At 43.1% G+C, this 14,300-nt stretch overlaps 1 protein-coding gene across 5 annotated transcripts in view; it reads left to right on the forward strand.

Annotated features, from left to right (window-relative positions):
• The window catches only part of AUTS2 (activator of transcription and developmental regulator AUTS2), a 1,062,127-nt gene that overhangs the window by 255,562 nt on the left and 792,265 nt on the right, over window positions 1–14,300 (forward strand). For all 5 annotated transcript variants that reach the window (XM_081819609.1, XM_081819612.1, XM_081819611.1 and 2 more), the window contains exon 2: window positions 1,246–1,458. In XM_081819609.1, coding sequence (XP_081675735.1) covers window positions 1,246–1,458 — 213 coding nt within the window. The remainder of the gene's footprint in view (window positions 1–1,245; window positions 1,459–14,300) is intronic.

Here is a 14,300-nt window from a genome sequence, read left to right on the forward strand (position 1 = left end):
AAACTAATGGCAATGGCTGATTTGGGGAAAGACCTCAAAGAGTAGCGTGTATGTCGGCAGTGGGCAGTACTGGATATCGGGAGGCAGTAGGATAGTGAACTACCTTGGGACTACTGGCTATAAGGGGGGGGGAGGAGGGGGGGGTAAAGAAAGAGAAGTAGAGAGAGAGGTATTTTAAGGAGAAAATGGGTAAAGGGAAAATTTTGTCTTAGTTTTTATTGTTTGAATGTGCATTCATTTAGGACCACAGAAAACAATTTATTTATATGGAGGCGAGGCTCCATGAAGGAGCATTTTCAGTGTAAATAGGATCATATCCACTCATTTACAAATGACTGAGTGCCAAATCTTTTAAATTTCAGTGCTTCATGTGTACATTTCTCAGGGTTCAAAGGACATTCGCACATATCCTACCAGTGGTGTACTTCAAGTCTCCTAATGAATAATGTCAGTGTCAGGCTTTGGACCCAGGTCTTTTGGTATTTCTGTAGGTGCTGAGCTGCCTGCAGGCACAGAATTCACTGGGTCTTGTGGCCTGAAATGTCCGCCTGTAGTCTCTGAAGCTGCTGCTTCCTATTCCAGGACATCCATTACGTTTCTCCTACCTTCCCACCCCCCAGCCACACACAAAGCAATAAATGAAAAGTGGCTGTAGATCTTGGTGATGATATTGTTGTTACATTTTGCAAAGAACTGGGAATTAAGGATGCTCAGAGGAACTTGTGGTAAAAATGTATAATGCATTAAGGAAGCATTTTAATCATATGAATTGATAGTTTCTTTCTTGCTGGCTCACATCCACCTGGTATGTTCAGGCTTTTGCCTTTTTTTTTTTTTTTTTTTAAATCATGCACGCACTTAGTACTCCTTTTCTGAAACATAATTGATGTACCAACTTGGAAAGTGAGTGTATTGAGCCTCCTTGGGGAATGTCATTGTGTGCTGCTGGACCTAGCAGAGAATCAAATTGAAAGCCACTAAGCAGTGAAATCACTTTTAATGGACAGATGCTTTGTGCTTTGTTGACTTTTCTGCCCAACAAGAATGGAAAGGATATATTTGTGGTGGCATTAGGGATTCAGAAAAATTGAGAGCCCCGTTTCTTAGTTTTAGTTGTTCTCCTCTTCCTATTTCCCTTCCTGCTTTCCCTCTCCTTTCTTGTAACCCCATTTAGCCTGTATTTTGGGTGTGACCCTGGACACATATATAACCGTCACTTCCCTCTCCTTCTCTTCTTCTCTATAGAAAGATGTAGCACTTAAGCCTCAGGAACGTGTGGAGAAACGCCAGACCCCTCTGACCAAGAAGAAACGAGAAGCACTTACCAACGGCCTGTCCTTTCATTCCAAGAAGAGCAGACTCAGCCACCCACACCACTACGGCTCGGATCGAGAAAATGACCGCAATCTCTGCCAGCACCTTGGGAAGAGAAAGAAAATGCCTAAGGGACTCAGGCAGGTGAGGAGGCGTGGGTTTGTTCTTCTCTGTGGCTGCGAAATCCCTTCCTCAGGTGCCTGCCTCTCTGCGGTTCTTCATGCCAGGTGGAGAAGACCTCCTTGGTGGGCTGCTGGAGAGTTACCCCACAGAGCTGTGTACTTGCTTCTAACAGAATATACCAAGCCCAGCTCAGTGTTTTATTACGATTTGAAACTTCAGGGTCGGTTCCTTTTTATCAGATGTGCTGTGTGCTGTAAAGCTTGACGCTGGTGCTACTTGTGTGTGGGGCAGACTGACTGGACTCTTGATGCTCGTCAAGGTAGACTGGCTTGTAGGGCAGAGATCTTCATAATTGGGACAGAACGGAACGGGCAGGTGTGATCGCGTCCATTGTGGGTCTCAGGGTTCTGAGGTGCTAAAAATGGTTGTCTGCAAGCAGTCAGTACCTTGCATAGGATTTATATATTCCAGAGCAGCTCAAATATTGCGGCGTGTGGGAGAGCAGTGGTGAAGAAATGAAATAGCCTTTCGGTTCTTCAGTTGTTCTCTGTAGTCCATAATTCAAGACTGTCTTCGCGATCTGCTGATTGTATGAAAGTCTGGTAGTAGGGCTTACTGGTCTGTTAATAATTAAGTTTCAGTGATCCACAAGAAAATATAGCTCTTGGCATTTGGGAGCCTTTCTGCCTTTGGAAATCCCCACATGAGATAGATTAATAATGAGAAACAAAGCTGTTTATAGCAATTTTTTTTCCTGCACAAATCCAGAGGCTTTAGTGCCTGCCGAGTTACCTGTGTCCTGGGTGTGTGTTGTTTTTGGTGGGACCACTGGGTGGGAATGACTATTACTTGGAGGAAGCAGAGGAAGGGAGTGTGGTTCACAGAGCAGGTGCTGCTAATTAGAAGCTGAACAGGTAATTTCCAGTTTGCAGATGTTTCTTTGCAGAGGGAGAAATCTGGGATCATTCAAAACAGTGGTTCCCAAAGTTCACAGATCATTAGTAATCCTATCGTGAGCATTATTAAACACAAATTCTGGCCCCTCCTTAGGACCTAATGCCCTTAGGGATCTAGGGGCAAGCCACCAAACTCTGTGGTCTTAGATTTTCTATTTGATAATGGCCAGGCCACTTTGGAAATGATTCTTATAAATCATCAAGAGTGTATTTTTGATACAAGTTTTAGTGAAAAGATTGGAAGGACCCAAAACTTCAATATGACCTAGTCTCTAATAAGTATGGAGTCCGAGGTCAGCCTGTTGGGTAATGAGGGACATATTCCCAAGAAAACATCAGAAAACATCCAGAGTGGTAGATGTCAGCATGGACACAGAAGGATCTCAGGGAAGTGTCCCCACATCTGACACACAGGGCAGGTTTTCTGAAGATACATGCATGTCCTGAAATGAAATGCCAGATTGGAGTTCTAATAGTAATTATTAACATTTATCTAATGCATACCATGTGACCGTCATTAACAAGGGAGTTTATATAATCTGTAATTCTCACAGTCACCGTGGGTCGTAGGTAATATGATGTTGACTTTCCAGATGGGGAAACTGGAGGTCAAAGAGTTAAAGTGACTTGTCTCAGGCCACTTAGCAATGAGGTACAGAGCCAGGGTTTAGACCCTGGTTTCTTTATGTTGCTCTCTTTCCCCTGTATATTCTGTCTCCCTTGTTTGAGATAAGGATTGAGCATGAAGAGAAAGAGAACTCCAGGTCATCGGTTGCAGGTGTCTCCAAGTATTTCTAGGAACAGTGTGAGTAGTTTGGTCATAAGGAGCGACTTTGGTTATAGAAATGGTCTGTGAGGGCCTAAAAAGAAACCCGATAATCTACCAAGTTCAGAGAGCAGAGAAAGAGCTGAAAAGTTTGAAAGCAACCACATTTGTATGAAGATTTTTATTTTATTTTATTTTTTTTTTAGTAAACTGTTGCAAGAAAGAGAGTGGAGCGAGGGAGGAAGGGCTAGGTTCTATAAAAGCTGATGTTCCTGTGGTGTTTGTGACTCCCAACCCATGCCTCTCTGTATGAGATCGGTGAGAAAGGTAATTATTATCCATGGAGAGAGGTTGTAGCACAACCACCATCTCTCCCCCAGGCCTTCCCTCCCTCCTGCCCTTTCAGGCAAGAAACCAATTTAATTCAGAGTCTACACTAAAGTGTGGTTCCTTATCCTTGACTCTCTTACTCCCAGACCTGGTCTGACTTTTCCATTCTCTGTTCTCAAAATTCTTCTTTCTGCTTTGTCCTATGGTGATCATAAAAGAAGACAAGGACTTGTATATCTCAAATTCAAGTAGGTTTTGGTCCTAATGGTTAACCTTCTGGTACAAGTGGTATCTGAAATCAAAGCTATCTTTATTTTAGGCAAAATATTTGAAAAGCAATTTTTTTTTGAGTCACTCCTCGTGAATCATGGAGAAGGAAAGAATGAGTTGTACCTTTTTGGTCTATGTAAGAGTTTTCAAAACAAGTGGTGTTTTTCTTATCTTCAGTGTTGATGCCAAAATATACTCCCCAAATCAAGTGTTATTTTTCTAGTAGGAAGGGAAGCAGAAGTTGATAACTGAAATAAAGCTCTACCACTTTTCATTTGTAGTCTTCCTAGAATCACATGTACTGTTTTGAAACCCGGAGCAAATCACTGTCCATTGCTGCCCATCTGGAAAATGAGGGGTTTGGTCTAGGTGATTTCTCGGGCTCCTCTCTCTGAGTTTCATGGTTCTTTAAATTTGTGACCAGCCCAGAGATGACATAGCATTTTCAAGGTCCGTGAAGGAAGACTGCTGTGGGCCCAAGCGTAATTTTGGTTTGGAGTCTGTAGTTGATAGTTTCTGTGAAGACACTTAAAGGGGGAGACGGGTGAGGGAGAGGCATGGCTACATGTGTGTTGCCCGGACGCGTGCTGTCTGTTGTGTGATCACTGGTAAGAGGTGACACACAAGTGTTGGAGGGCCACCGTAGACGTTCAGAAGCTTGTGCTGAGAGTATTGCCAGATACCTGCACACGTGGCGGTTACTGTTCCCCTTACCTTCGCCTCGTACGAGACAAAAGTAGCTGGATCTGACCATCTTTGCTGGGAGGGGGCCTTGAGGTGAGAGTGTCCTTGAGGAGAATTTCTAAATTAATGGATCGTTGCTTAGTACCTCTTATGGAGGGAGGTATAGTCGGGAGAACTACAGAGGAAAGAGGGCTGTAGGAGGTGAGAATTTAGTCTTTATTTTTGACTCGGTGAGAGTGGATTAGGTTTGCATCTTATTAGGAAATGGTACTTCCTGAGCAGGCACCTTAAGGCACAGCTTTCCTGTAATTATGGGAAGATGTTACTCCTTCGTGGGGAGGAAATAATAGGATTTTTTTTTTTTTTTTCTGAGAATCCATTGAAGGCAACTAATCTTTTTACTGTGAGAGTACAATTGTATACTTTTATAAGAGAGCTGTGTAGTTCTAAAACCAAGCTGCCTTTTCCTTCTCTTCCTGATTATAAAACCTCAGTTCTCCTGGTATTTTCTCATACTGGGAAAAGAAAGCTTTTTAACTGGCACTTAACCACCCCAGTGGAACTCATTTGTTGGATTATGTTTTTAAGTATAAATAGATCCCGACTTAGAAGATGCTGAGCTGGCAGCTGTCTTTCAAAATGGTTGCACTTTTTTATATGGCAAGTTTGAACATTCTCCTTACTTTCCAAAGGGGGGTTTAAAAACAAAGAAAGGAACAAGTTAACTTTTACGGAAGAATGCGTGTCTTTCTGACCCCCCCCCAGGCTTGTATTTGTTTTACACAGAACTATTTGCTCATGATGTGAGCATCCAGATATTATGTTTAAAAGGTTTTAGCTTGTACTAATAAGGATGTGGTAGGGCTTCCCCCCTACCCCCCCACCATCTCTACTTAGACTTGGGAAGGAGAAACCAAAATAGAGGCTGCCCAGGCCATCCCTGTAAGGAGCCTTGTTCTCTAACTGCAAGACTAAGTCTCAGTGCAGCCCCAGAAGGACACAATGACATGACACGCTGCCAAACCTTGGAGCCAGCAGAGGACTTCCTCAGAAGCATTTTTGGAAAACTTAACCCTTCCTAGGGCTTTGGGTTTTCTTACATTATGTCTTACTTCTAGACCATGGGAGAGGATTTAAAATTTTACTACTTTGTAGTTGAAAACACAGAGAGCAAAGGGGTTTTAAAATTAGAGAAGCAAGGAAGGAAAGTTGATGGGAGTTTAGAGAACTCTCAGATTTGGCTGGGCATGGGTGTTTCTAAAACTCCATATAGTCCATTAGCCTGTCTTTCCTCTCTCTAGTAGGAACCCAACCAGAGGAAATAGGTTTTAGTGAAGTACGAGCAATTCTGAGGCCATATGAACTCTTCCAACAAGCGGATATCAGGATCGGTCATCAAAGTAAATCCCAGAGCCTCTCTCCTAACTGAATTTTAGTTTCCAAAACTACACTCAGCTAAGGGCTGGACTTCTTAGAGAAAGAGGCAACCTACTGAGATTGCTTAGAGCCACAGGAGGATCCCATTTGAGAGGGAAATAAAGGAGTTTGGGAATATTTCAGGAGCCCAGCAGGTAGACTCTGACCTTGCTGGTGAGAATGGCTTTTCTGTGGTTTAAAAATCTTTATATAAGTTGATCTGGGTGGGTATTGCTTGTAAGGAATGGAAATTTGCTCCTCTCCCTGAAAATCTATGGTGGAATCAGATTTGTTGGAGGATTTGTAGGTGCTGACATTGTAGCTACCAAAAATGTATACTGGTGTCTAGGAAGAAGAGGGATTGGTCCCAGTGCCAAGTCTTTAAAGTTATAGCTATTATTCGAGCCATGGGGGTTGCATCTGCCTTGTGTATTGCCATTGCGTGTTGGCCTTATTTGGAATGAGTGGTTGTGTTGGTAGAACAGAAGGGCGCAGGTGACCAAGCCACCCAGCTGTGCTTGCATCCATCGTGCTGGAGCAGTCTATCTGCTCAGGCTCTTTGCCGGTGAGAGCATTTACTACCAGAAGCTGATCCTTTATTTCAGTGTGACTGACTCAGGTTGTCTGAGGACTTCTCTGTGACATTCTTGCTAGTAGAAATTAACTTGCAAAGGAGGATTTATAAGGGACAACTTTGATTAAACAGATCCAGTTCAAGTCATATTTCTGAAGACCAGCTAATTAGTTTCGGGTATAAAAATCCAGGCTGAGGTCACACAGGTATTTATCCAGCTTGACTCTAGAGCCTACAGATTTCTGGAAATCAGAGCATTTGAAACACTAATGCAATTAGGGATTATACTTTAGTAATGAAAAGACATATGAACTTCGCTAGGTGCTCTTTCATAAATACATTTGTTAACTATGGTTAAATAACTGAAGGTACATTGAGCTAGTGTCAAGAAACTGAGCTGCAATTAAATCATTTTTACTTCCTACTTCAGAATTTCAAGTTTAATGTGTTTCTTGGGATTTCATTTGCTTTTTTTAAAAATTGTTTTGTCATGTGAAGGTTACAAACTGAGTAAATAAAATCCTCTATTTTTCCTTCTGATTAATTTAAGTTGCACATTATTTTTTCCCCTTTGCCTTAAAACTACAGAAGTAGAAATAAAACCAGATGATAAAAGAACTGGGAGGAGAAAGATTGGCTTAATAACCACTGTTGGAACTTTGATTAACTCAAAATATGGATAAGATGTCAGATTTTAACATTAGTTTTGAGGAACCCACAATACAGGCTTGTCTCTGTTCCAAATTAGTGGTGTATAATAAGTTATATGAAGTTTTTTTTTTGTTTCGTTTGTTTTTTTTTTTTTTTTTAACTTTGGACTTTGGAGGCAGTGACAGTTTATTTTTTGAGTTTTAGAATTTTTGTTTTGTGTCAGGATCCTGACTCCTTAGCTTGTTGTCTGGGATATAGTCCATCAGCCCTGGATGTTGTAAGAGTGATAATAAGCATCACTTGACCTCAGACAGATGTTTGGAGTGATACGGCCAGTAATAAATCTTATCCCAAGTGACATAGATGTTTTTAATTAACATTTAGCAAAAATTGACTAGAAGAGGACATAGCACATTGACTACCACCTCATAAAACAAAACCTACAGAGAGAAAATAGGCTGAATTGGAAAAGGAACTGCCATTAAAAAAATGGACAGTAACTCCACTTGAGCGATCCTGAGACCTATAGAAATTGCTCTGTTTAAAAAAAAAGAAACCAAACCAAACAGTGGCATTCACCAAACGCCAAGAATATGTATGTGTGTGGGGAACTTTATTAAGGGCCATTTAAATTGTATATATTGTTAGAGGAGTAAGAAGGACAAAGTGAGAGAAAGGATTCTCAACTCTGCCCACCATCAGCCCCTGCGGTATGGGTGATTGAGGGCCGAGGGAGCGTGTTTTCCCTTCACACTGCATTTTCGATAGTTGATGGGGTTCGACAGAACTCCCTTTCTTTATTTAAAACTGCATTTTACGTTAATTTTAAGTCTTCCCCTCTTCTGATGATACGATGTTATCTGCATGTGGCCAGATCTTAGCTGCAAAACGTGAAACAAGCCCCCATGTGTTCTGCATTCTAATCTCTGCTCACAGCACCTCCGTCTCCACACAAGCCTGCACATGACAGGTAACGAGTGGGAGGTGGGAGCGAGTGGGTGGCTGTGTGGTTTGCAGTGGTGGTGGTGGGGAACTGAGCAGATGGCTGTGATAGCCACGTGTTGCGAGATTCCCGTGGGAGTTGATGGTGGTGACAGGCGACTCACAATGTGCTATTTACAGTTTGGGTTTGCAGTCTTTAAGTGACATCTGAATGCTCTTTAGCAACTGCTTTCATTACTGCCTTTCGAGGAGCTGCTAATTGAAAATGAAATTGTGGGTGGGCTTTAAGGCAGGCACAGGCAGCTCTCCGTGGTAAGTGTTGCTTGAGAACTGTCGGATGTCTTGATGCCCAATTTGGAATCCTTTTTCCAAGGAGGAAAAGCCAAAGGTGCATTTGAAGCTTCAGTATGTGCTCATAGGCAGAGCTGTCTCCTCTTGCCCAGAGAGCCAAATATGCACTCAGTGGGCTGGAAACCAAGCCATCTGCCCATGGCTCACCTTTGTATGGTTCTTGTTAAATGTGTATGACTGTGTAAGGTTCTTATTTTAGGTATGTTAACATCTTGTATTCTCTGTTAGTTTTTTGTAGGACAGCATCCTTTTCCCTCTGCTGTTCATAGAGTCCCTATGCAGGAGAAAACGATGATCTGACTCTTGAACTTCGAGGTGTTATATTCAAGGTCTTGCATATAACTTTTCTTCCTCTAAGCCTTTTCCTATGATACCGTTCTGTGGAGGGCAACTGGGGCCTCCAGGCGCAACGAGGGAAGAGGTAGGTGGTGGATTTGATTGGGCTTGGGCCGTGGATGGTGTTCTCAACTCTCTCACGTCTGCCTCCAGCTGTGGTGCTGTCATTCGTACCTCAGCTTCAGAGTTGTTAGCTGAAGCAGCAGTAGCATTTCTGAAATGGTAGCTTTTGTACGTGTTGACATGTTGCATTGTTTTACTGCCCATTCTGAAAACAGCTTTGCACAGAGTAATCTTGTGCTGAACAAGGAATGACCTCCCTCTTGGAAGTACCGTTAGCTCTCTTTTTAATTAAATGTAAAGATAGATGCAGTATTACCATTCTTTTTAGCTTTCCCTTGAACATTTTCAGTGAACACTGTCTGAGACGAAACCATGCTAAATTCTGTGCTGTGTTTGAGGAGGACTGATATTTGCTTTTAGAGAGTCCCTGAGGCTTGGGCTGAGGGGACCTTAATGACACACCCCTTGCTGTACTTAATTCTCAGTCCCATTAGACCTGCTTTACCACAGGAACCAACTGTTCTAATGCACTTGAGTTACTGCTGGGTCCTAACGATGTTTAAAAGAACCTATTTTGGTATTCTAAATGAATTCTAGAGCATTGCCTATTGATTGAAAGCATTGATCATTTTATGCCCAGCAGATGTAACAAAGTTCTTGCAGGAGCTCTGGGTCTTTCCACACGTAGGGGTGTGTGTGCATCCTCACACTAGTCCTCACAAACACACACGGAGCGGAAACCAAAGTGGCTCACAGACACAGGGAGCTCCTGTCAGGGCCCGCCTGGTGCCTTTCAGGAGCCGTGCCTTGTGGCCTGCTGAGACACTCCCTGCGTTCACTGGTCACGGCTCTGCGGACGCTGCCGCTTCTCATTTGCGTCGGCCTCCACAGACGCTGTTGCGGTGGGCCACCTGCATTGTGCAGGACACAGTTTGTGTCATGTCTTGAAATCATGTAATACCAACCTGGGGACAGGTCCTAATTGCTGGTGATGGTTCTGAGTGGCTGAGATTGGCTGTAATTAGACTGAGAGGCAATTAGCGATATTTTCTAGATAGGCAACATACAGAATAATGTTTCTCAGAGGGTGGTCTTTGGGCCCCCCGGGTCAGAGCACCTCCTGGGCTTTCATTAACAGGCAGATTCCCGGGCATCACCTCTGACTTGTGGAGCCAGGGTCCCTTGGGTGGGGGCCAGAATGTGGCAGCAACTCCCTCAGGTGACGCCAGGCAGGTGCTGCAAGAGTCATACTTTTACGTGGACGGAATGGTACTATTTTTTATTTTTAGAAAAGGGAAAAGGAACAGTACGATGTTGTTTGTAAAACTTGTAGCAGATCTTAAAAATTTTTAAATCATGTCTTGTGAGAAAATAATTTTATCAATACTAGGACCATATTCACATTCTGTGTATTTACTAATGGAGTTTCCCCCCAAAACTGGCAAAAAGAAATGTTTCTTCTAAATGCCATAGACATTATATTACAAAAAAATAATGTTTTCAGAATGGTTGCCTTTTAGCAGGAGTTTTTTAGAATATAGCATTGGTAGAATGATTATGTTGTATTCTTCTCTCCTTAAATCTTCCAGCTCCCTCAAATAACACAGCTTTTTTTTTTTAATGCATATGGTAACAGGAGGTTTTTTTCATTCTAGTTATTTCTTTCTTCCTTCAGCACCATGATGGTGTTGAGCTCTTAAGTTTTGTAAGTTTTACGAAACCTCCATATTACAAAAACTGGTCGGTATTCGGTGGCAGTATTGGGGGGCAGGCGTGAATGAAATCTGAACATACTGGCTATGTATTATTGGTCGGGGCTGAAGACCATTAACTGTTTTCTTCATTACCAAGAAAGCTTCACTTTAACAAAATGTTATGCTTGAATTACTGGTTTGGGTTCCACAAATTCAAAGGGAAATATATTCTTTCCTAAAACCAAACAGAATCAAAGCCCTCAGAAGAATTTTTGTTGAAGTAGCAAAACCTACATTTATGATGTAACAGTTGCCTGAGGTGTGTCCACAGTAAGTAGCCTTTGTTTTGAGTGCATCGCTGTGAGACCAGAAATGCTGTTCCCTGGAGGGGATGCAAAATGATCTGCACAGTCACCAGTGAAGTGATCACACTGCATGAATAAGACTGTCAATAACGACTTCCGACTTAAAAAAAAAAAATGCTGTCATGCAGTTTCCCTAACTAAGAGGTAATGAGGATGATGTGAAAAGCCCCCGCCTCTCAGGTGAAATAGAAAGCTGAGTGATGGGCCCGGCACCCATTGCGGGAAGGTCGGATGGTACTTTTTGAAAGGTAAGCAGACCTGGTATAAAGTTTCAGTTCTACAAGTGGAGTTCTTCCTAGAGATGTCTTGTACAACATAGAGACTAACGGTGTCAAACTTCTTAAATTTATTTTTAGTTAAAAAGTGGTATAATTAAAAATATATATAAGCCCACTTGCATAGTTTAATCATGACCTGCCTCTTCTCTCCACACATGACAACTCTAAATCTGTATTTGTCAGATGAACAGGGCAGCAGGGAAGACGGGCAGAGGCATGAAGGGGTGCTGTTGTGTCGTGCGTGCGAACCACGTTGGGGGTCCCTTGGTTCTGCAGGTTGGGTGAGGAGACGCACTGATAGATCAGAATATTGGAAGGGAAGGATGTGGACTTGAAACATCCTTCGCCCAGCAATTTCTGACCCCGCTCTTCTCCACCTCCTCTTCCAACCGGACAGCCCCTCTGTCTCCTTCTTCCCTTCCTGCCTTTGAACCCGCCTTCAGGCTAGACTCTCAGCTCTTTGGTTTTCCTCTCACTGTCTTCTTCCAGACAGTGTCTCGAGCTTGCTTCCTGACACTGCCAGAGTTGCATGGGAAACCCCTTAGGTTTGCTTTCAAAGTTACAAGTGCCCTTTCCACCTGCTTCCCTGGTCCCTTGACTGTGGTGGCCCTTCTCACTCAACATTTATACTTCTTACCCTGTCTAGGTTCTTAGAGTAGCTCAGTGGTGTTTCACTCATTGGTATTGCGCTCTCTTACTAAAGGAATTTCAGGAGCCATCCAGAGCCAACTAAATGAAACATAAGCCCATTAGCGCAGGAGGAAATGTTAGGTCCGGCACAGCTTTCCAGCCGCCTCTCCTACTGCCTGCTCTCCGCAAACACCACGCTGGAGCGGTGGTTGCTGTTAGCCGCCCGAGCCCCGTGCTTTCTCTCCACTGTGTTTAATGCCGTTCCCCTGGTTTGGAATGGCTGCCTTCAGTAGTCACGTTTGTCTCTCAGCAACTACTTCAGATCTACTTCTTTCTTGAAGCTTTTATGATCTTTTCCTTCAGAATTAAATGCATTTTCCTTAAAACTCCCACGATCCTTTGTTGATAACTGGGGTGACCCCAGAATTTATCACCTGATGTAGGACGTTTCTGAGAGTGAAAGAGCACTATTAATAATTACCTTGGAACAATAAGCATGATTCAGGACTTCCTGGAAAACTGGGTTATATGGTCACTCTATTTATAAGTCACTTTTGACCTTTCTCATTTTGTACCCTGTTTTAGTGTTGGCCGTGTGCAGTCCTCCTCATGTAAAGCTAAACTGCCTGAGGACGTTGCTCTCTGACACCGTGAGGGGCCCAGGCTTGTGCCACACGTAGGGAAGTAGAACTCTTGAGACCCTCTGCTGTTGCTGTGTTGAAAAACTGAGGTGTGTTTCTCATGTTTCCCCATTTTCATTCTTGAACACCTTCAGTGTGTTCTCCATACCGTAGCCAGTGTGATCCTTTAAAAATATGCGTTTGATCGTATTACTCCCAGATGTAAGTCCTCTTAATGGCTTCTTGGTGTGTTCAAATTAAAATTCAGACTCCTATGAGCTAGAGCATTTGGTTATGCAACTCCGTTTCTGCAGTCCGCCTCCTGTTACCACCCTCTGTCACTCACTGGCTCCTGCCCTCTGACCTTCCTTCATTTCCTCCAACGCGTCAGGTTCTTTCCCACCTTGGTTACGTCACACATGCAGCTCCCTCCACCTGAAGTGGTCTTCCCTCTGCTCTTTGCATCATGGGCTCTTTTTCATCTTTTGGGCCTGAGCTGAAATGTCATCTGCTCAGAGGGGCTCCTCCTGACCATAGTGTTCACCCCAGGTTCTGCCTTTAGTTCTCTCTCCCATACACCCACCCTTTTTATTTCTAACAGCACAGTTTACACATTTTTTTTTTTCTGTATCCTTCCTTCATGTGTGTGCCTTCTGCTAGAATCCAGGGTCTCCTGAAGGAAAGTATTGTATCTGTTTTATCCACCCTCATGTTTGTCATGTTTGTCCCACGTTGCCTGGCACATAGAAGGTGCTTAATAATTGAAGAATGAAATTTGGCACAATTATTATTTTTTTGATTGATGATGTTACTAATCACATACTCTTGTTGCATTCCAATGTTAGTTGCTTATAGAAAAACAAAAAGCCAATACAATATGACCTCTGTTTTCCCTCTTTGGGGATATGAATGTAAAATGAGATACTGATCAACATGTTCACAGGAGGCAAAAACTTACTGCAAGAGATCTCTGCCCTCCTGTGGATGCCGTCTGCTGTTTTCCCATGGAAGCTACCCGCGGTGTGTCTTCCCAGGGTCCTAGCCTGTCGGAATAGCTACACCATGGCTTGTGCGGCCAGGGAAAACTGGCCCAGGGAAACTGCAGCCTTCCACCTTCCGGTGATAATCTGAAGGCTACCTGCCAAGCAGCAGAGACAGGGAGGAAGCTAGGTGGGTGTGAGATGGAATTGACTGAGCACTCTTATACATGCAAATATTTGTGTGGGGCTCGCTCTACTTTTTCACCATAAAGCACAAACTTATTTTTAGTATCAGAGCATGAATAGCATTCTTTGCCCTGTAAATTACTGTTCCACATGCCCTCTGTCTAAAATATTTTGACTTTAGGGGCGCCTTGGCGGCTCAGTTGTTAAGCGTCTGCCTTCGGCTCAGGTCATGATCCCAGGGTCCTGGGATCAAGCTCTGCATCGGGCTCCCCGCTCTGTGGGAAGCCTGCTTCTCCTTCTCCCACTCCCCCTGCTTGTGTTCCTGCTCTCGCTATCTTTGTCTCTGTCAAATAAATAAATAAAATCTTAAAAAAAAAAAAATATTTTGACTTTATAAAACATTTTAATTTTATTCCATTTTTTAAGTGGCCTAATTAATTCATTCTCCACATATTTGCCCAGTCAGCAAACATTTACTGAGCATCCTTTGTGTGCAAATGTTATATAAGAGACTCTGACATAACAGAAAGGATGTATATACCCCAGTAACTCGGCCCCTGATGTGGGTACACCTTGGTAGAGCTGTCCTGGCCTTGTGCAGAACTCTTCGTGTAAGGGAGGCTGAGACTGCTGGGTTAAGTGCAGTTCAGAGGGAGACAAGGTTGAGCATCTCTTAGAGAATAATTACCTTCAGATATGTGTATGAAGTTCCTTTAAAATTGTTTCCTTCCCACCATGCCATTTTTCTTGACCTCCTCTTTGTTTTTCTAA

This window comes from Leptonychotes weddellii, chromosome 5 (assembly GCF_054177405.1).
Source record: "Leptonychotes weddellii isolate Sample4059 chromosome 5, ASM5417740v2, whole genome shotgun sequence".
Taxonomy (NCBI): domain Eukaryota; kingdom Metazoa; phylum Chordata; class Mammalia; order Carnivora; family Phocidae; genus Leptonychotes; species Leptonychotes weddellii.